The 23,398-nt window shown below is 44.2% G+C and overlaps 1 protein-coding gene across 1 annotated transcript; it reads right to left on the bottom strand.

The window, feature by feature from the left end:
- Positions 1 to 3,634: 3,634 nt before the first annotated feature.
- LOC132390867 (uncharacterized protein DDB_G0290685-like) lies at positions 3,635 to 13,966 on the bottom strand. Its single transcript, XM_059963412.1, has 6 exons — positions 13,928 to 13,966; positions 9,919 to 9,988; positions 9,227 to 9,265; positions 7,895 to 8,656; positions 7,123 to 7,432; positions 3,635 to 6,168 (listed from the first exon to the last, which is right to left on the bottom strand). Exons 2-6 carry the CDS (start codon positions 9,970 to 9,972, stop codon positions 6,143 to 6,145), a joined length of 1,191 nt encoding a protein of 396 aa, XP_059819395.1. The 5' UTR covers positions 9,973 to 9,988; positions 13,928 to 13,966; the 3' UTR covers positions 3,635 to 6,142.
- Between the last annotated feature and the right edge of the window lie 9,432 nt (positions 13,967 to 23,398).

Raw genomic sequence — 23,398 nt, 5'->3', positions numbered from 1 at the left:
CTTATCTCTGTAGCTTATCCATATCCTGCTGAATTTTTAGTAATATTCCATGTCTTCTGCAACACCACCAATCTTTGTATCATCTGAAACTTACTAACCCACCCATCTACCAGACTACAGAGCTACACTAAGGACACAGAGGCCAAGTGAGTAAATAACCAGGGAAAGTATTCACACAGTCCCAAAGCAACAACATGCCAGGTCCTGAACCAACCAAAACAGCAATTGAGGAGTACTGGAAGAGTATGTGGGAGAAATGCCAGCGCCCAATGGCTGAAAGACCTACAAGTAAGCCTCTGTAATCTCCCACATTCACAGCAGTAGAAGTATGAAGAACTGGGCATCACCAGGGTCTGACATGATCCATGTCTATTGGCTAAAAAAGCTAACAGCATTACATACACGGCTGGCAGCTCAAATGAACCAGCTGCTTGAAGCAGGCTCCCACCCTGACTGGCTAACGCAAAGAAGGGCAGTACTCATAATGAAGGATACTCACAAAGGAGCAACAACGTCGAACTACCAGCCTATCACCTGTATGTCAACAACATGGAAACTCCTATCAGGGATCAGGCTGAAGGAACATACGTGTAAATTCCTGAGCCCTGCTCAGGGGATTGGCGATGGAACCAGGGGCTCCAAGCACCAACTACTGATAGACAAAACAGTCATGCGAGACTCAAAGACCAGGCAGACCGACCTAAACGCAGCCTGGATCGATGACCAGAAAACATACGACTCAATGCCCCACACATGGATCCTGGAATGCCTGTCTCTGTACACGGTCAACAAGACACTAAGGACCTTCATCAAGAACTCAATGGGCTGTTGGAAGACAATGCTAGAAGTTAACTCAAAGCCAATAGCACAAGTGACCGTCAGACGTGGAATATACCAGGTGATGCACTCTCCCCACTGCTGTTCTGCAAATTGTGTACAGGAACATCAGTCCTGAGTATGGATTGGACACTCCCATGTCCAAATGGGAAACACTTGAGAAGGTAGCAGAGAATGATAGAGCCAAGATCCTTTGGGACTTCCAAATACAGTCTGATAAGCAGGTACTGGCCAATCAGCCAGACATAGTATTGGACAAGGAGCAGAAGAAAGCGATAGTCATAGCTGTGGCAATCCGGAATGACAGTAACGTCAGGAAGAAAGAATAGGAGAAGCTGGAGAAATACCAGGGCTTGAAAGAGCAGATAGAAAGGATGTGGCTGGATAAAGCGAGTAATCTTGGTGGTGATAGGAGCACTTGGAGCTGTGACGCCTGGACTGGGAGAGTGGCTCCAACAAATCCCAGGAACAACATCTGAGATCTCGGTGCAGAAGAGAGCAGTATTAGGAGCAGCAAGGATACTGTGCCAATCCCTCAATCTCCCAAGCCTCCCAAGATTGAGGGAAAATTATACATATATATCACAAACAGCAGAGGTCCCAGCACAAATCCCTGCTAAACACCACAGGTCATGGACCTTCAGCCAGAATAAGTCCCAGCAATCACTACCCTTAGGATGAGTGATGGCTATCTATTAGTGGAGCTGTGTGTGTTTCTCTCTAAACATAGAAACATAGAAAATAGGTGCAGGAGTAGGCCATTCGGCCCTTCAAGCCTGCACTGCCATTCAGTATGATCATGGCTGATCATCCAACTCAGAACCCTGTACCTGCTTTCTCTCCATACCCCCTGATCCCTTTAGCCACAAGGGCCATATCTAACTTCCTCTTAAATATAGCCAATGAACCGGCCTCAACTGTTTCCTGTGGCAGAGAATTCCACAGATTCACCACTCTCTGTGTGAAGAAGTTTTTTCCTCATCTCGGTCCTAAAAGGCTTCCCCTTTATCCTTAAACGGTGACCCCTCGTTATGGACTTCCCCAACATCGGAAACAATCTTCCTGCGTCTAGCTTGTCCAATCCCTTTAGAATTTTATATGTTTCAATAAGATCCCCCTTCAATCTTCTAAATTCCAGTGAGTATAAGCCTAGTCGATCCAGTCTTTCATCATATGTAAGTCCTGCCATCTCAGGAATCAATCTGGTGAACCTTCTCTGTACTCCCTCTATGGCAAGAATGTCTTTCCTCAGATTAGGGGACCAAAACTACACACAATATTCTAGGTGCGGTCTTACCAAGGCCTTGTACAACTGCAGTAGAACCTCCCTGCTCCTGCACTCAAATCCTTTTGCTATGAATGCCAACATACCATTTGCCTTTTTCACTGCCTGCTGTACCTGCATGCCCACCTTCAATGACTGGTGTACAATGACACCCAGGTCTTGTTGCACCTCCCTTTTTCCTAATTGGCCACCATTCAGATAATAATCTGTTTTCCTGTTCTTGCAACCAAAGTGGATAACCTCACATTTATCCACATTAAATTGTATCTGCCATGAATTTGCCCACTCACCTAACCTATCCAAGTCACCCTGCATCCTCTTAGCATCCTCCTCACAGCTAACACCACCGCCCAGCTTCGTGTCATCCGCAAACTTGGAGATGCTGCATTTAATTCCCTCGTCTAAATCATTAATATATATTGTAAACAACTGGGGTCCCAGCACTGAGCCTTGCGGTACCCCACTAGTCACTGCCTGCCATTCTGAAAAGGTCCCGTTTACTCCCACTCTTTGCTTCCTGTCTGCCAACCAATTCTCTATCCACATCAATTACACACCCCCAATACTGTGTGCTTTAAGTTTGCACACTAATCTCCTGTGTGGGACCTTGTCAAAAGTCTTTTGAAAATCTAAATATACCACATCCACTGGCTCTTCCCTATCCACTCGACTAGTTAAATCTTCAAAAAATTCTATAAGGTTCGTCAGACATGATTTTCCTTTCACAAATCCATGCTGTCTTTGTCCGATGATTTCACCTCTTTCCGAATGTGCTGTTATCACAACTTTAATAACCGACTCTAGCATTTTCCCCACCACCGATGTCAGACTCACTGGTCTATAATTCCTCGGTTTTTCTCTCCCTCCTTTTTTAAAAAGTGGGGTTACATTAGCCACTTTCCAATCCTCAGGAACTAATCCAGAATCTAAGGAGTTTTGAAAAATTATCACTAATGCATCCACTATTTCTTGGGCTACTTCCTTAAGCACTCTGGGATGCAGACCATCTAGCCTTGGGGATTTATCTCCCTTTAATCCCTTCAATTTGCTTAACACCACTTCCCTACTACTATGTATTTCCATCAGTTCCTCCATCTCACTAGACCCTCGGTCCCTAACTATTTCCAGAAGATTATTTATGTCCTCCTTAGTGAAGACAGAACCAAAGTAGTTATTCAATTGGTCTGCCATGTCTTTGTTCCCTATGATCAATTCACCTGTTTCTGTCTGTAAGGGACTTTTGTCTTGATCAATCTTTTTCTTTTCACATATCTATAAAAGCTTTTACAGTCAGTTTTTATGTTCCCTGCCAGCTTTCTCTCATAATCTTTTTTCCCTTTCCTAATTAAGTCCTTTGTCCTCCTCTGCTGGACTCTGAATTTCTCCCAGTCCTCAGGTGTGCCGCTTTTTTTTTGCTAATTTATATGTTTCTTATTTGGACTTGATACTATCCTTAATTTCCCTTGTCAGTCATGGGTGCACTACCTTCCCTGGTTTATTCTTTTGCCAAATTCGGATGAACAATTGTTGTAGTTCATCCATGCGAACTTAAAATGCTTGCCATTGCATATCCACTGTCAACCCTTTAAGTATCATTTGCCAGTCTATCTTAGCTAATTCACGTCTCATACCTTCAAAGTTACCCTTCTTTAAGTCCAGAACCTTTGTTTCTGAATTAACTATGTCACTCTCCATCTTAATGAAGAATTCCACCATATTATGGTCACTCTTACCCAAGGGGCCTCGCATGACAAGATTGCTAACTAACCCTTCCTCATTGCTCAATACCCAATCTAGAATGGCCTGCTCTCTAGTTGGTTCCTCGACATGTTGGTTCAGAAAACCATCCCGCATACATTCAAAGAAATCCTCTTCCTCAGCACCCTTACCAATTTGGTTCACCCAATCTCTATGTAGATTGTAGATTAAAGCATGAATTGAAATGCTCAGACAGATGAGGAGTAGCTGATGGGACCAGACCACTGACTGCTCTTTCAGCTTCTTCCCTGTCACTCAGCTGGTTCTTCTGCAAATATCCAGCTCCTGCTTCTGAAATCATCCTGCAAAATCTTTCCTGTCAATGAAAGCTTTGTGTCTTCACCCACTTGGACAACTCCTGATGAAGTACTGGGCCAAGCTGAGGATGGGAAAGGTGAGGTGGAAGGATGCAACATTCTTCATTAAGGACTAACTGATGGCCCTGGGTGCAAATCAATCCTTGTTACTGGGCAGAAGAGTTTTAGTCTGTGATTGTCATACTCAGGTTATATAGTTATCAGGCAACACGCATCTGGAGCAAGATAAAGTGATTTTGGAATCTGTCCAAAACATCATCAGCTAATATAATTCTGCAGCTCTCAGTAACCTGGTTCTCATTCCATTCTCATCCTAATTTTCCCAATCCTACCCTTCTGCATTTCTCAGCCCAAGCTCCAGATATAGCACCTCAACCCCCTGACCAGACACATTGTCATCTTCCCTGACTCAATGTTGACTTTCAAGTATGGGATAATCACCATCCCTGCTTTCCCTGTATTAATTACTGATCAGAATTCCTTCACCTACTTTGACCCTCTTCTTCAAAATGACAGTTGTTCACCCTGCAATATCAACCCCTTTTATGTTCCAGTCATGGTGGCCTTCACCTGTCACGCTCCTCCCATAGAGTCATACAGCATGAAAACAGGCCCTGGTGGTTCAACTGGACCATGCCAAGCAAGGTGTCCCACCTAAGCAGATCCCATTTGTAGTGTTTTACCCGTAACCCATTATACTTCTGTCAATCTCATGAGAATTTGTCAAAGGGTGAAGATTCTGTTCATTCATTCTCAGTGGAGAGGGGTAACTGACAGTGGTTTTGACTGTGAAAGCTGGGGGTGGTGTGTCTTTTTCCCCTTTGCACTCCCAGTAGGGTTTGACTGGATACAACTCTATAATTCGCACTCCACACTCATTCAGACCTCACAGTTTTCACTGGAACTGCACTAGGTTGAGAATCGTAGATCCAGAAAGCTGGAGAGTTGATGTATTCATCTTCTGAGTAGGCATGGTATGTACAAACACAGAACCTCAGAAATGCATGGTCCTGGTACTCACAGGGAATCTTCACAAAATTCCAGATACTGAATTGAATCACTCCTCAGAAAGATTATTTTCAAGGTTCTTTATTTATAGGAATGGAGCAGTTTTTCAAATAGATTTAAAAACAGCCGACACAACCAATTTGCACAACCAAATTCAATATAGGAATGACTGCTTAAAACCCTTTCTCTCTCACATATACATATAAATAAAAATAAAATCATGTACAGATAAATGCAGCATCGCAGTGTCGAATAAAAATATTTAGATCCGTTGATCTCTAATGAATCAGTACAGGAACTTCCCGGAAGGGACGTGCCAAACGAACGATGAATATAAATGTAGCAACTTGCCAAGAGTCCTTGGCAGCATCTTCCAAACCTGCAACCTCAACTGCTAAAGATCAAAGGAGGATAGGAATAACTGGGTCATGAGAGCACTGTAACACTCCAAATCGAACACCATCCGAGTTCAGACATACATATTTGCCTTTGTAATAACTAGGTCTAAATCCGGAGTCAACCTTCCCAAAGGCAACACCTTCACTACATGTGTCTCCAGTGGTTCTCCATTACCTTTCAATGTTTTTCTGTGGATGGGGAGATAATATGGATCTTGCCATCAATGCCCATGTACCAAAAACAAATAGTTTGAAAAGAGATTGCTTTATAGTAAACAGTTGTTTAGATTCTTCTAGGTGTATCATCAGATCCCTGATGGTTTGTACAATAGTGTGAAATATATATTCTATATAATGTCAGAAAACCTTGCCCCCAAATGAAGTGTTTAGTTAAGCAAAAAGTCCATAATTTGCATGTTTAACATCTCCAATGATGAAATTAACACATTCTGTCCATCAGTTCCATTTTACTGTTCTAAGACTGTAAAGAGTATAAAGAATCACTTTAATCCAACATCTTTTGCACATCCATTAGCACATTAGAAGGAAAAGTTGGTTTCGCTGTCTGCAACAAAAAATAATGCTACAGGTTAGTTTCAACAATATTCACCAGGTGACAATACAAATTCCCATGTTGTATGGGAATGTCCAGGGGTTTTTGGTTTGTGGGGGAAGGTTATCAGTACTCTTACAGAACTAACAGGGGTACAATTACCAATGGACCCCACTGTACATCTTCTAAATGATGACTCCCACCTTTCCCTTACGGAAAAAAACACACAAAATCTGGCTGGCAGGTCTGATTACAGCTAAGAAGATTGTAGTCCAGCGTTGGAAACCTCCTCATGATATTTCAAGTACTCAGTGGCTTTGGAGCTTTTTGGACATTTCTTACCAGGAATTATGATCAGCAAGAGTAAATTATGCACGACCAAACACAATCTTAATGTGGACAAATTTGATATCTAACTTAAAAGATCTTCTGTTAAAATAGGAATGCTCTGTCTGTGTATGCACAGACAGTTGGTTGGTGGAGGGGAGTGGATAGGGGAGGAGATGGAGGGGTGGTGAGGGGGTGGGGATGAGAGCTGGTTTAAACAGTCAAAATGTAATCGGTCACTGGTTGTACTGAATGTAATTTGTTGGTGTTGCAATAAAAATCAGTGATAAAAAATTCTGTATACATTCCTAGATTGTACAGTACCACAAGTGGTGTAAGCTTCAGAACATAGAACAGTACAACACAGTACCTACCCTTCAGCCCACAATGTTGTGCTAATCTTTTGACCCTGATACTGCTTGATCCTATAGGCAGGCACTTAGACCTGGCATTCTTAACCAAGTGAAAGAAGGGCTGCAGGTTGGCACCAAAGTCAAGTAGAGGCGATGAAAGCAAGTCGCCTCCTTCCATTCACCAGCAGGGTGAAAGTGAGCCCATCTCCAAACTAGGAGAACTACCACCCATGTAGGTGCATTTTAGAAATTATTACTGATAAATCTGCAGTGTGAAGATACTTACTTTCATCGAGTACACTGTCATCTTCAACAGTGCTCTTGCTGGTGACATCCTCACTCGAATCCTTGTCATCACTGTTGTTCTCATTGGACTCAATTCCACCAGCATTGAGGTCAGTCTCATCTGAATCCAGTGAAATTTTCTGATTGGAATCTGGTTCGTTGAATTCAGATTCAGTTCCATCATTGTGATTTTGGTGATTGTCAACAAAACCATAATCGCCATCATAATTATCATCATCTTCATAACTGTCACCATCTTCATCATTATCATGGGTGGTAAAATCCATATCCCTTAGACTGGCATCAACATTCTGTGTCAATAGAAACATCAGCATCAGGTGATGAATTCCTGTTGGAGCTGTTAAAAATCTATATACACCAGTCAGATTCTAAGTCAGAAACCAACAAAAAAATCATTGTTTTAAAAATAGTTTTGGGTCATTAGCAATGTATGAGTGAGCTACCTCAAGACTAACATACCCAAGTCAGACTATCTCACGTTAAATAATTCTGGAACTTATTAATATGTTTTCAATAAAACTAGAGAATCCTGGACTGAGATGCTCTAAAGGAGTGGGAGTAATTGTGGAAATGACAGCTGAGGAAACATGGAAGAAAGTTCGTTCTGTACTGGAAAGCATATTATTCACACCCTCTGAAAGACTGTGGGTAAAGTGTCTTGAATGCATCACGAAAGATGGGTGGTACCCTCAGTTGGAGGTCAGCTCATTATACAGTCTGTTGGGCAATAAATAGATGAAGAGAAGACCTACCTCATGGGATTGTGGTTCCTTAACTGAGTCTTCATTAGACCTTTGCTGACCCACAGATTCCTGGCTATTCCAGATTTCCCCTTGATCAGTGTCCTTTTCTGTGGGTTCACTGTCTACTTCATGATGACCAGCATCCTCATTACTGTCTACAACCATCTCATTGTCTTCCTGGGTTAATCCACGTGAATCAAAACTCTGCAAGGAGTCTGACGATGGTAAAACACCGGTGACCTCCTCTACATTAGATCCCTCTCTTGCTGTGTCCTTGGGGCTTTGCTGGTGAAAGTCAACATTCACACTTGTATCAATTCCTGGTATGAAAGGCTCCTCGTAATCTGGCACTCTGGGGAATTCTTCATCGGGTGTTACAGGACCCTCGTAATCTGGCACCCCAGGGTACATGTAATCTGGCACGGCAGGATACCTGTCATCTGGTAGCTCACTCGGCACATTCACAAAGGTTATCCTGTAATCATCCTCAACACTGCTGGAGTCCTCGAGGGAAACTTCAGAGCTGAAACTAGCTCCATTGACCATGGAATATTCCTCTGGGGCACTTTCTTCCACATAGTTCACTTTCACATTTGATGCCCCAGGATTGGCTTGTCTTTCAAAGCCATGAAATACAGGTACCTGTCTATAGTCAGGATAGATGACTCCAGGAAAGAAAGGAAAGCTGGGGTATCTGTGATAAGGAAATCTAAGGTATGGTTGAAAGGGGTAATAAGGTGGTTGAAAAGGTTGAAAGTAACGAGCGTATCGCTGTAATTAAAAATCAAAGAGATTCATTATCAAAATCTTATCATTACCTGAGGTTTGATACATATCCTAACTTGTTCTATCTCTGTCTGCAAGAGTGTTTTTATGTTGAATGGTGTAATGTCAAACATTCAACTGAGTTGTGCTTTATTCCTGGGTCTGTTGGTTGTAGGGAGAGGTGCCCCCTTGGAACATTCTGCTGGGGTTATGAACCAACTTATATCAGAGGCAACTTCAGCTGGATGACCACGGATCAGCACTCTTATATGACTCATGCTCAGGGACTTTGGAACTGTATCCCGTCACTCAGCACCAACAATCTCCTCCCCACATCCACCAATCTCCACCTCACCTTTTCCCAACCCCATGGGGATTGTCAGCTTCCACTCCCAACCTCCTAGTTCTGATCTTGATTGAAGGCCTCCCCCTCCCTCCTATCCACCACCTTCATCAACCCATTTCTCTGGTCTTACAACAATCCCCCTTACATCCCGTCTTGGAACTCAGCATCATCTTGTTGTCACCCGTCCCACTTTCTAGAGTAACCGCTATCAGAAATAGTATCAGACTTACCTCGTTGCTGCCACTATTCAAACTTCTGGTTTTCCACACCTGGGAAATTAAATGTTGAACAACTATTGAACATTTTGAACATCATGATGGTGATACCTGGTCAACATTGCCACAAGTAACATGCTCTCTATCCCTTGGTTCACATCCTTTGTCTCTGGCTCACTGCTTCTACTTCCTTGGCTTTAGGTCGGCCATGCTCTGTTCCCAGAGATTTCCCTGTTATTCTTCCCTTCCCATCAGAGGTGGCCGAAGTCTGATGATTATTTCTTACATTTTTTCTTTTCCTGACCCAGTCCTATCACTGACATTAGCCAGGTAGCTAATCCACACTCTTCACCTCTCCCCACAGCTCTGAAGCCCACAGGTCTGTGGTCAGAAGAGTGCCTGACACAATGTAATGAATCTTGGTGGCTTTTTAATATCTTTACAAGTTGTTAAGGAGAGAATGAGGCTGCATTTAATCAGGGCAGTTAGATGTGGATGCACCTTTTCACAAATTGGTACGGCCTTGTTTTCCTTGATAACTTTGAGTGAAGTTGGCTTCATGAAGAAATAGAGGCCCACAGCTTTCACTGTAGAATGAGTCAGGCCAAGACAGGCGCGGACAAGGAGAGGCTATGACTGAGTTCAGTCTGACTGGCCAGTGGGTGTGCTGACAATAAGTATTGTTTTTATTGAAAACTGTTGCTTACCGGAGCAGCCAAAGCCACGGCCAAGAGGCAACTGCTGAGAACCACCACTTTCATCCTTGTGAGGAACCACCTGCAAAACAGGAATTCTCTTCATCAGGGCACAGAGCTGACTGAAGGAGCTTTCCCAAACATCACTGAAATAGAATGGGGAGGGGAGGATCTCTACCAAGGCCTGGACAGAGTAGACATGGAGGGGATGTTTCCAGTAGTGGGGGGAGTCTAGGACCAGAGGTCACAGCTTCAGAATACAAGGATGTTCCTTTAGAACAGAAATGAGGAGGTGGTTATTATTTCTTTTTTTGGATTTGCAGCTAGTTGTCTTTTATACACTGGTTTGAATGCCCAAGTTGGTTCAGTCTTTCATTGACTCTATTATAGATTTATTGAGTATGTCTGCAAGAGAATAAAAATTAATCAGGGTTGTATATAGTGACGTATATGTACTTTGATAATAAATTTACTTTGAACTTTGGTAAACCCGTGGAATTCATTGCCACAGATGGCTGTGAGTCAAAATCATTGGATATATTTAAAGCAGAGGTTGATAGGTTCCTAATTAGAAAGGATGTCAAAGGTTACAGGTAGAAGGCATGTGAATGGGGTTGAGAGGGATAATAAATGGAATGGTAGAGCAGACTGGATGGGTCAAATGGCCTCATTCTGCTCCTATGGCATATGGTCTTAGGAACACCAGTGTGGATCTAGTGAACTGAATGACTGACTTTGCCTCACTAGGTGAGATGTATGAATCCACTGGGGCAAGTCATTGGCAAGAATGTCTCCATCTTTAAACTACACCCACACTTATTCATAGTTGCAATGAAGGAGTTTATGGTTTGCCTGTAGCAAGCTGTGGGATGATTATGGCCTTGAATATAAATGGGTAAATAACCAGATAGAGTTTCAAACTGGAACAGAATAAACAAGTCAAAGCTATGGCCATTATCAAGCCACACAGAGGAAGCATTCACGCTCGGAACCTTGGCAGCAGGGGCTATCAGCAGAACTCCTGCAGCTGAGACAGGTCATGGATTCAAACTCCACTCAAAGCCTGGACCACAGAAATCATGCTGGTGCTGTACTGAAGGAGGACTGTACAACTGCTGCTTCTTATTCAGCCAAGGTCCCATCATAGATGGAGAATATCCCTGGGGCTACTGCCAGGTAATTACGGCTGAGGTTCTGAGGCTAATGCTCATTGAGTCATCGAGTCATAGACCACTGCTGCACACAAAAGGCCCTTTGGCCCATCTAGTCTGTCAAACTATTATTCTGCCTAATTCTATCTACTTTACACTCGGACCATAGCCTCCCATCCATGTATTTATCTAAGTGTCTCTTAAATTTTGAAATTGAACCTGTATCTCTCACACTCTGAATGAAGGAGTTCCTCATGTTTGGCTTAAACATTTCAGCATTCACCCTTAACTCATGACCTCTAGAGCTAGTGTCAACAAACCTCAGTGGGAAAAGTCTGCTTGCATTTCCCCTATCTATACGCCTCACAATTCTGTATACCTCTCCCTTCATTCTCCAACACTTAGGCAACACTAATATTGCTAAAATCATTGTCGTGGTCATCATTGTAAAACAGGGCCACTTGCCCTAATGAGGACCTGCAAACTCAAGAGGAGGAAATTTTATGGGAGCTCTCTGTGCACAATTTGGAACATTGCAACAGTAGTTAAACTCTAAGAGTACTTTGTTGGCTGCAAGTGCTTGGAAAATCCTGCAGGATTTGCTGACCTTTCTTTTTAAAAAAGAGGGGTGCATCATCAGAAGCATAACAACTTGTGACCCAGTGAAGCTCCCCTGTCCCTGTGCAGGATGTCCTTGCAAATACATCTCAGGCGTGCTGTTCTTGTAAGCCTGGAGATGGAACTCCAGCTGAGAACAAGACCAGGTATCACTGATTCCCACAACAGGCCACAGAGGGGACACCTCAGAACAGCTGGCCACTGAGGTAAGGGCTAAAGCTTTGTCAGACTTTGAAAATGGAGGCTGTAAGAAGTATTACACAGGTCACACAGCACGGGGCAGGCCCTTCGGCCCATCATGTTTGCACTAACCACAATGAAATCTAACCAGGACCATTTGAACATGGTCCTTACCGTGCCTGTCATTAATAATGTCTTAAAGCCTCTTAAATGCCACTATCATATCTGCTTGCTCAGAAAGGGCAGAGCCAAAAGCAAGCTGTGGCAGATGCTGGAATAAGCAGGGAATACTGGACGTTTTCCACAGGACAGGCAGCGTCTGTGGCGAGACAAGGAGAGTTTATGATTCCTGTCAATGGCCCGTCATGGTAACTGGGTAAAGTTGGAAATAAAACAAGACTTGAGTTACAGTGAAGGGGGAGAGGTGGAGCGAATGGCAGGACAGAGTGGTGATTGTGGCGGAAAGAGGTGGTATATATGTGCACCAGGTTGATGGTGAGTGGGCGTGGGGGAAATAAAATGGGATTAATGGTCAGAATCAGCTCGCCGGGCCGAATTTCTATTCTCCTCGCCCTTCCCCACGTCTGAAAGCTCCCTCTCCTGGGAGCACTGAACTCCACTAAGGAACGCTAAGCAGTTCGCAGGTGATGCACCCTCCGCCGCGGAGGATTTGGTAAAGCTGCCCGCCGCCCTTTTTGGGGAGCGCGCCTTCCTTGGCCGCGCTCTCCCTGTTTCTAAATGTCTCCTCGGGTCACAGACGGCGAACTGAGCTCGGGCGTCCTGTGTGGATAAAGTACCCCACCTTCGCAGCCTCAAGGAAACCATGAACCGTCCCGGTCTGTTTCTAGCGGCGCCGGTAATGTCGGGGGAGAGTCCCAAAGTGGGAAGGCGTGCGCCGCTCTAGGTGAGACGTTTACTGCCCCTGGACCCCAGCCACATCTATCCCATCCCCGATTACCCCGATTCTTCCATCTGATCCCAGTGGCTTCGAGATCAGTAATTGGAAATCCCGGGCCAGTGACAGGCGAAGAAAAGCGGGGGAAATAGTGAGGGAACAGCTGGGTGGAGTGAGGGAGCGGTGGCGGGCTGTGGTAAAGGATTAGTGACAGACACAGTTCATCAACACGGAGCAACACACATAATACTGGAGGAACTCAACGGATTAGACAGCATCTAGGAAAAGAGTACAGTACAGTCGACGTTTCGGGCCGAAGCCCACATTTTGTGCGTTGCTCTGGATTTCCACCATCTTGTGTTCATTAGCACGGGGAAGTGATGAGGGCCGAACGGTGCTAAATGCCTCCACTTTTTATGAATCGCAGGAATCTATTTGCTCACGCGGGACCATCTCGCATCGCTTACCCAAACACTAATCTCGCCAGGTTTCTGCTGTTTCCATCCTATGAGTCAAATACCGAGTGCTTTTGATGGACAACAACCCCGTGCCCCGGAGACTAGGTCAGCCCACACCCCAATACCTGTGAAAACCTCTTCGGCACATTCACAACACTCCTGACGGAGAAGGGAAGGTGAAACAGACAGAAATCAGCAGTCCCTCACCGGCTGGGACAGAGTTGGAGTTAGAGCAGGGAGATCGCTGCCCGATGTCACACAACACCCACTGCCTGCAAACTTAATAAAACACTTCACGTTGCAGTTTGCGAGAAGAACGCAAATAGTAGTCTCCCACCTTCTTCCCTCGCTCCTCGGACACTGCCAGACCTGGCGCGTTTCCGGCATCTTCTACCTCAGATGCCACCCCTAGACAGACAAAATTACGTTTCTGCCCGCGAATAAGGAAAGAAGATAGAATCTGCTGCATGGGAGAGTGTACATGAACTAACTTGTAGTGATCAGTAGCCCGTCCCGGGGCAGTTACTGAATCTCAGGGTGAGAGACCCACACCACACACCGGCTGTTCTCTGATGCTCACCTCTAACATCTTCATAAACGACAAAGATGTCACCCACCCAGCCAGCATCCTCAGCACTTCAAAACAGACATTCCAGTCTCTGCAGTTTCGGTCTAGACCCGGTCATTTGCCAGAAGTTGGCAGAGTTTAACCTCATTACCTGTCTACTGTGGAGATGCTGGGCTGAAGGAGGCGTGAGCCGGACTTCTCTCTAGATTCCAGCTGGGCTCGAACTCCCGTCAGTGACAGGGACCTCACGCCCCTGGAACTTATCCTCCACACGCTCTGACCACAGCCAATCACTGCACAGGGAAGGGGTGGGAATGGGCTGATGCAGGCAACACTCGTTTCCAGACAGCAGATAAACGCGCCGCAGTCCAAACTTGTTTAGAATCCAGATATTAATTATGTTTTAGCCATCATTTCATCATTTCATGCTTTTGCAACCGAGAGAAAGTTTCGTGCTATTTTACGTGAGATAAATCTGCGTCTGTCCTTCATCGCCTGGAGTACACCGTGCCGATCATTTGACGGGGCGGGGTGAGACTCACTGCTCTTAGGACAAATGGGCCAACTCGGGAACGTGAGGGGTTGATATTGCAGGTCATCAGTGGACAGGCCATTCGATCCACGATGCTGCCCCGATTCTGATGTCAATTCAATGTCCTCTGCCCTGAATCATTAATATCCATCCATTCCCTTCATGTTCATGTGTCTCTCTCGGGAGTTCCCGCCTTTTCATGTCATGGACAACACCATTAAGCAAAGGTCTGTGGACCCCATGTTGGGAACTCATGGATCTAAAAGCTTCTTAAAATCCACCAAACAGCCTGCTTCCATTATTGCCCCTGGTATCCCATTTCAGGCCCCTCTACTCTGTAAGAAACTTGTCCTTCACATGGCCTTTCAAATCAAATTTTCCACCCTCCCCCCAGCATAAAAACATTTCTTCTGGTGTTTGATATTTCTGTTGTGGCCAAGCCCTGGAGTAGGGGTAGGCTAACCTCAGTTACTTTCACCACTGTTTATATATTGGAGGTCCATTTGAGGATTTCTATTCCTTCTCTTCACAACACCTGTTCCCTTGGTAAGACCAAAAGACATAGTAGAAATAGGCCATCCAGCATTCCATCGTGGCTGATTTATTCCCTTTCAACCCCATTCTGCTGCCTTCTCCTCATAACCTTTGACACCCTTACAAGAACCTGGCAACACCCACTTTCAATATACTCAATGACATGGTCTCCACAGCTGTCTGTAGCAATGAATTCTACAGATTCACAACCCCCTGGCTAGAAAAATTCCTCTCCTCTCTGTTCTGAAGGGATGTCCTTCTATTCTGAGGCTGTACCCTCTGGTCCTAGACTCCCCCACTATAGGAAACATCCTCTCCATGTCCACTCTGTCTAGGCCTTTTAATATTCAATAAGTTTCAATGAGATCCCCCCCCCCCCCTCATTCTTCTAAACTCCAGTGAGTACAGGCCCAGAGCCTAAAATAATCCTCATTTGTAATTCTCATGAACTCCCTCTGGTCCCTCTTCAATGTCAGCACGTTGTTTCTTAGATAAGGTGCCCAAAACTGCTCGCAATACTCTGTGCAGTCTGATCAGTGCTTTGTAAAGCTTCAGCATTACATTCTTGCTTTTTATATTCTAGTCCACTAAAAATAAATGCTAACATTGCATTTTCCCTCCTCTCCACTGACTCAACCTGCAAATTAATTTTTAGGGGATCTTGCACCTCTGATTTCTGACTTTGCTCCCCTTTTAGAAAATATTCTACACTTTTATTCTTTCTACCAAAATGCATGATCATATATTTCCCTATACTATATTCCATCTGCCACTTCTTTGACCACTCTCTTAATCTCTCCAAGTCCTTCTATCGACTCCCTGCTTCCTCAACACTACCCGCCCCTCCACATATCTTTGCATCGTCAACAAACTTTGCGGCAAAGCCATTAGTTCCAGCATCCAATCACTGATATATATTGTGAAAAGGAGCAGTCCCAGCTTTGTGGAACACCACCAGTCAGCCAGACAAGGCTCCATTTATTTTCAATCTTTGCCTCCTGCCAGTCAGCCAACCTTCTATCCATAGAAACATAGAAAATAGGTGTAGGAGTAGGCCATTCGGCCCTTCCAGATTTGTAATCTTCTATCCATGCTAATCTTACCTGTAATACTATGAACTCCTACCTTGTTTAGCAGCCTCACATGTGGCACCTTGTAAAAGGTCTTCTGAGAATCCAATGAACAACATTCACTGACTCTTGTTTCTCTATGCTGTCCATTATTTCCTCAAAGAATTCCAACAGTTCTGTCAGTCAAGATTTCTCCTTAAGGAAACCATGCTGACTTTGGCCTATTTTATCAAGTGATTCCAAATACCCAAAACCTCATCTCTATTAATGGACTCCAACACCTTCCCAATCACTGAAATCAGGCTAACTGGCCTATAATTTCTTGCTTTTGCCTTCCTACCTTCTTAAAGGGTGGAGTGATATTTGCAATTTTTCAAGTCCTCTGGAACCATTGCAGAATTTGTATCACTACTAATGCCTCCATTGTCTCTTCAACTACCTCTTTCAGATCCCTGAGATGTAGACCATCTGGTCCAGGTGAGGGATCTATCTTCGGACCGTACAGTTACCCAAGCACCTTCTCCTTAGTAATAGCAACTACACTCTCCTCTGCCCCCTGGAGCTCCAGAACGTCTAGAGTGAAGACTTAATTAAGTCTGTCTGCCATTCCTTTGCTCCCCATTACTACCTTTCCAGTGGTCTGACATCCACTTTCGCCTTTCTTTTGCTCAAACGCACCAGTATTGTGAATAGAACTGGGATTACACCCGCCTGTGAACACAACTCAGACGCCGCCACTCCAGTAGCCTGAACATGTGATTGTGGTAATGATCCCTGGGAGAAGGTAACAGGGAGCCCCTCGCTGTATCTGGATACCTCATCGTCTGTGTAGGAAGTAAGTGTGCTGTTAGTGGGAGTGGAACTTGCATGCTTCAATCCAATGATTCTCCGGTTATAGTCGTGAAATTGCGGAGAAGGAAGAGGGAAGAGACTGGAGCAAGGATATGAGGAACATTATTCTGTCTGAAAATGTATTAAGCAACAGTCTGGTCCTGCTGTAACCAGAAGCAGAAAAGCAAGGTACAAATGATTGTCCTCATACCACACCCTTTACCCATCTGAATCAGTGATATAGTTGGAGACAACTGTTTCTTGTGGTCAGGATGGAAACATACCTGGAATTGAAATGCAAGTTGATCAAACTTTATATAAGGTCTGGATCAATGGGCAAGGACCTGGGGACCATTAGAAACCATTGGAGATAGGTACACCCGGGTGGTAGGGTCAGGGACATCTGGGATCGGGTCCACGGCATTCCAAAGGGAAGGATGGGCAACCAGATGTCAGTACATATTGGTACCAGTGACATAGGTAGGAAAAGTGAGGAGGTCCTGAAGACAGATTTTAGGGAACTTGGTAGAAATCTGAAAAGCAGGACCTCTAGGGCAGTAATCCTGTCTGTGCCAGTGAGGGTAAGGATAGGTGAATGTGTGGCTGAGGAACTGGTGCAGGAGGCAGGGGTACAGATTTATGGATCACTGGGATATCTTCTAGGGAAGATATGATCTGTACAAAAGGAATGGATTACGCCTGAACCCGAGGGCGACCTATATCCTTGTGCGCAGGTTTGCTGGAACTTTTTGGGAGGATTTAAACTAATCTGGATGGGAACCGGAGTGACAGTGCTGAGGATGAGGTAGTTGGTTTACAAGCAGAGTCAGTGTGTAGTGAGACTGCTGACAAGGAGAGGCTGATGATAGGGCAAAATTGCAGTCAATGAGATGAGTTGCAGAGTAAAAGGGACAAAATTGAAAAAGGTGATGAACACAGGACTGAAGGTGTTATATTTGAATGTGCGCAGTATACGGAATAAAGTAGATGAACTTGTAGCACAGTTGCAGATTGGCAAGTATGATGTGGGCATCACTGAATCGTAGCTGAAAGAAGATCATAGCTGGGAGCTTAATGTCCGGGGGTACACACTGTATCAAAAGGACAGACTAGTAGGCAGAGGGGGTGGGGTAGCTCTGTTGGTAAAAAATGAAATCAAATCCTGAGAAAGAGGTGACTTAGGATTGCAAGGTGTAGAAATGTTGTGAGTAGAACTCAGAAACTGCAAGGATAAAAAGACCCTGATGGGAGTTATATACAGACCCCCAAACAGCAGCAAGGATGTGGTCTACAAGTTACAACAGGAGGTAGAAAGTGCATGTCAAAAGGGCAATGTTATGCTAGTCATGGGGGATTTCAATATGTAGGTAGGTTCCCTCCCCCTTTCTTTCTCCCTAGGCCTCCTGTCCCATGATCCTTTCCCTTCTCCAGCTCTGTATCCCTTTTGCCAATCACCTTTCCAGCTCTTAGCTTCACCCCTCCCCCTCCAGTCTTCTCCTATCATTTCGGATTTCCCCCTCCCCCTCCTACTTTCCAGTCTCTTACTATCTTTTCTTTCAGTTTGTCCTGACGAAGGGTCTCAGCCTAAAACGTCGACAGTGCTTCTTCCTATAGATGCTGCCTGGCCTGCTGCGTTCCACCAGCATTTTGTGTGTGTTGCTTGAATTTCCAGCATCTGCAGATTTCCTCATGTTTGCGTCTACAGAAGGAAAAATTGGAATACAAAGGTACACTAGCCAATAATATTAAAAAGGATACCAAAAGTTTCTTCAGATATATAAAGTGTAAAAGAGATGCGAGAGTAGATATTGGCCAGTTGGAAAATTATACTGGAGAGGTAGTAATTGGGGACGAGGAAATGGCAGATGAATCAAATATGTATTTTGCAGCAGTCTTCACTGTGGAAGACACTAACAGTATGCTGGAAGTTTGAGAGTGTCGGGGCAGAAGTGAGTTAAATTGCCATTACTACGGAGTAGATGTTTGGGAAACCAAAAGGTATGAATGTGGATGAGTCACCTGGACCAGATGCCCTACACCCTCGGGTTCTGAAAGAGGTGGCTAAAGAGATTGTAGAGGCAGTAGTAATGATCTTTCAGTACTGTGAGCAGTTTTGAGCCTCTTATCTAAGAAAGGAGAGGTGTTGACATTGGAGGGGGTTCAAAGGAGATTCACAAAGATGATTCCGGGATTGAAAGGCTTATCATAAGAGGAGTGTTTGATGGTTCTGGGCCTGTGCTCACTGGAATTGAGGAGGGGGGAATCTCCTTGAAACCTATCGAATGTTGAAAGTCCTCAATAGAGTGTATGTGGAGGGGATGTTTCCTATGGCGTAGGAGTCTAAGACCAGAGGACAAAGCCTTAGAATAGAGAGACATCCACTTAAAATGGAGATGAGGAGGAATTTCTTAAGCCAGTGGTGAATCTATGGAATTCATTGCCACAAGCAGCTGTGGAGGCCAAGTCTATATGTATACTTAAGGCAGAGGTTGATAGATTCTTGATTGGTCAGGGCATGAAGGGATACAGGGAGAAGGCAGGAGATTGAGGCCGAGAGAGAAATTGATGAAATGGCAGAACTGACTCAATGCGCCAAATGGGCTACTCCTGCTCCTATATCTTATGGTCTTGTGGACAAAGTTGAGAAGGGCTGAGTGATCTTCCTAAACATTGGGAGGTACTGTCAGAGTCCAAATTCCCTTAAACTGGAAACTAAGTAAAACTGATCAATTATAAGTTTACATACTGTACATAAACCCTACTGTGTAGTCAGCCAAACTGGAATGAAAGTAAGTCCCAACCAATTAATGCCTGGAGCATTAATCACCAAATCCATCAGCCAGAGTCCTTGTGGCTTCTCCCTGTATAATGTACACGTGCAAAGACACAAACACATTATAGATACTGGCCTCTGAACAGTCCACCAGGTTGTTCTTCATCCAGCTGGGACCAGAACTGAACTCCGAAAGAAGAATAGAGTCATAGAACAGAAACAGGCCCCTTGGCCCATCTAGTCCATGCTGATCTATTTAAACTGCCTACTCCCATCGATCCTCACCGTGATCATAGCCTTCTATACCCCTATCATTCATATACTTGCCCAAACACTGAAATCAAACTGGCATGCACCACTTGCCCTGGCACTCATTCCACACTCTCTCACCCCTTTAAGTGAAGAAGCAACCCCCTCATATTCCCCTTAAACTTTTCACCTTTCACTCTTAACTCATACCCTCCAGTTGTAGTCCCCCCCATGCTCTGTAGAAAAAGACTGCTAGCATTTACCCTATCTATATCCCTCTCTCAAATCTCCCCCCAGTCTTCTGTTATCCAAGTCTTCCGTATCCTATTTAATCTTTCCTTAAGTCAGACCCTCCAGACCAGGCAGAGAGGCATTCACTCCACAGGAAATGAAACACAATGGAAGGAAGGAGTGCAGATAGGAAGACACTTCTATCTGTGGATTCTCATTCTAAAATCTTTGGAGTCAATAAAACTTTGTTCTGTTACATGTTGCATCTTGCATCCCAGAACTTGCATCTATTACGATGTTGAACTTATCAGTATTCTTCAATGATCCACAATGGAACCGGCACTATCAGGAACAAGGGTGGGTGTTGCTGCCTCCCAGCCGATTCTGACCAGGGCTGACGAATACCAGGAGTCTCTGTGTTCTCCCAGTGACTGTGAGGCCTTCCTCTGGAGGAACTTCAAAGATCTAATATCACGGCTGAGGGTTGCTCTGATTGCAGGCGGGTGGCAGGAGCTTTGGGAATGTCACAAGGTGACAAAGGACTGACATTGACTTGATGGGTTGAAGGGCCTCCCTATTTCTGTGCAGCAGTGCTGATTAAGGAGGAAACCACAGTGTTACTACTGGAGCAGCCTGTGCTGTGTGATGTTCACCCTGCATACCCACACAAATCAGTGATCTGGTAGAACCTGCAATGTACAAGGTGTTCTCAGTAGAAACCCTCAGGCACTCTGCTTAGAGTCAGAGATGGGTACAGCACAGAACCCAGCCCTTAGGGCCACCTTGGCAATGCTGACCGTGATGCCTGTCTACGCTGTTCCCATATGCCACATTAGGCCCGTATCCCTCCTTTTTTTCCTATCTATGTATCTGTCGAAATGCCTTTTAAACATTGTAATTGTGCCTGCCCATCACCTCCTCTGTCAGCTCGTTCCATATATCGATCACTGACTGTGTGAATCACATGCCCCTCAGATCCCCTTTACTCTTGATGAAGGGCTTTGGGCCGAAACATCAACTGTTTATTCCTCTCCATAGATGCTGCCTGACCTGCTGAGTTCTTCCAGCATTTTGTGAATGTTACCCTTTAATTCTTCCCCTCTCACCTTAAACCTGTCCCCTTTAGCTTTAGACTCCCCAACCCCAAGAAAAAGACTTGGATTATGTATCCCATCTATGCTCCTCATAGCTTCATAAACCTTTATATAGTCACCCCTGAGCCTCCTTTGTTCCAGAGCAAATAAAGACAGCCTATCCAAACTCTCCTTACAACTCCATTCCAGGCAACACCCTGGCAAGCTTTTTCCACACTCCTTCTATAGTTACCCCTCTACAGTGTAGCACCCAGAACTGTACACAATATTCCAAGTGACAAGTGTTTTGTGGAACTGCATTGTGACATCCCAAGTCTTATATTTAATGAAGGCATGCATAAAAATGCCTTTTTTACCACCTTATCTCTTTTGTGTGGCCGTTTTCAGGGAGCTATGAACTGCACCCCGAAGTCCTTCTGTGTATCAACTCTCAAGATCAGAATCAGGTTTATTATTACGGATAGATGTTGTGAAATTTGTTGGTTTGTGTCAGCAGTACAGTGCAAGATGTAAAAATTACTGTAAGCTGCAATAAATAAATGAATAGATCAGTAAATACTTAGATAAATAAATAGATAGATAAATAAATAACTGAATATACAGAAAGACAAATAAACAAACAAATAGATAGATACAGAGAACAAACACAAGAGAGTCTGCAGATGCTGGAAATCCAGAGCAACGCACACAAAACACTGGAGGAACTCAGCAGGTCAGGCTGCATCTGTGATAAAGAGTACAGTCGTCATTTTGGACTGAGACCCTACATCAGAAATGACCTGCTGAGTTCCTCTGGCACTTTGCATATGTTGTGATAGAGACAGGTTAGATAGATGGACAGATAGGGCCAGTTAGTTAGTTCATGGGACATTCAGAAATCTGATGATGGAGGGGAAGAAGCTGTTCCTAAAACATTGAGTGTGAATCTCCTGAGGTTTCAGCCATTACATACGTACAGTATCTGTTGGTATTTGATGTACCAAAATACTTTGTTGAATGCGACTGAGCTTACCAGGAAGTAATTTAATGCTTTTGAATTGTAATTCTGTTGGTCATAGACTGGGTACCCTGTGGTAATGACTCACCTTCTGATACCTCAAACCCTTTCCACCGTTGACGGGGCACAAGACAGGAGTGTGATGGAACACTCTCTACTGGCCTGGATGGTTCAATTCCAAAACCACTTGAGAATGTTGAGACTATCCAGGGCAAACAGCCCACTCATCCACCATCCTAAGCATCCATCTCCTCTACCACTGCTGCACAAAGGCTGCTGTGTGCACTGCAGTTACTCATGCAGACTGGTCCAGCAGCACCTCCTAAGCCCGTGACCCTTCCCAGTGAGGACGAGTGGAACACCACCACCTTCAGGTTCCCCTCAAAACTGCACATCATCCTGATTTCAAAGTCAAAGTCGAAAGTTGAGATTACTGTCCTATACGCAAGAACATGCGAACTTAGGAATAATGAAAAACGTACTTGCAGCAGCATCACAGGTACATAGCATCAGAGATGCACTTATAAGAAAAATCTACACATAAATTATACAAAATTATATTTAAAAAGAACACATCTACTCAGGCCTTTCAATATTCGATAGGTTTCAGCAAGATCCCTCCTCGTCTAAACTCGAAGGTCATGTGGGGAGATAGTAAGCTAACTTGGGTTGTGAACCTCGATTAGCCGGCCGAAAACTATCCCCACTCTGAGTAGAAGCTGCATTCACAGTTTGAATCTGAGCCCATATCCCCGGCTGCAACTGCCCAGACCATAGACCCTCATCAGATGACCATAGGGTTTTGCCTCAGGCCTTCCCTGAGGATTGTGGGTTAGCACATGGTCCTTGCCCTTGTTTACAAAATTACTGGAAAGATATTTTTAGTATTATTTCAAGAGTTTTAAATATTAATATCCAACCGCATCCTTTTACTGCAATATTTGGCTTACTAATGGTGGATAATAGTTGTCTATCCTCTTCATCCCAATGAATGATTGCATTTGTTACACTAATGGCTAGAAGATCTATTCTATTGAATTGGAAAGAAATTAATCCTCCAACTATATTTCAGTGGTTTTCCCAAACCATTTCTTGTTTGAGCTTAGAAAAATTAGAAGTGTTGTTTTTGACCCTTCAGTTAAATTTGAAGAAACTTGGAGACCATTTATTCAACATTTTCATATGAGTTGAATTGTCTTTTTCTAAACCTTTCTTATATTATCCTTAATTGTTTGGATGGAGGTTCGGAGTTATTGGCACTATTGTATATGTATTTAACATTATTCAATGACCCATGTTGGTTAGTGATTT

This window comes from Hypanus sabinus, chromosome 3 (genome assembly GCF_030144855.1).
Source record: "Hypanus sabinus isolate sHypSab1 chromosome 3, sHypSab1.hap1, whole genome shotgun sequence".
Lineage (NCBI taxonomy): Eukaryota > Metazoa > Chordata > Chondrichthyes > Myliobatiformes > Dasyatidae > Hypanus > Hypanus sabinus.
This window is presented reverse-complemented; position numbering and strand designations above follow the sequence as displayed.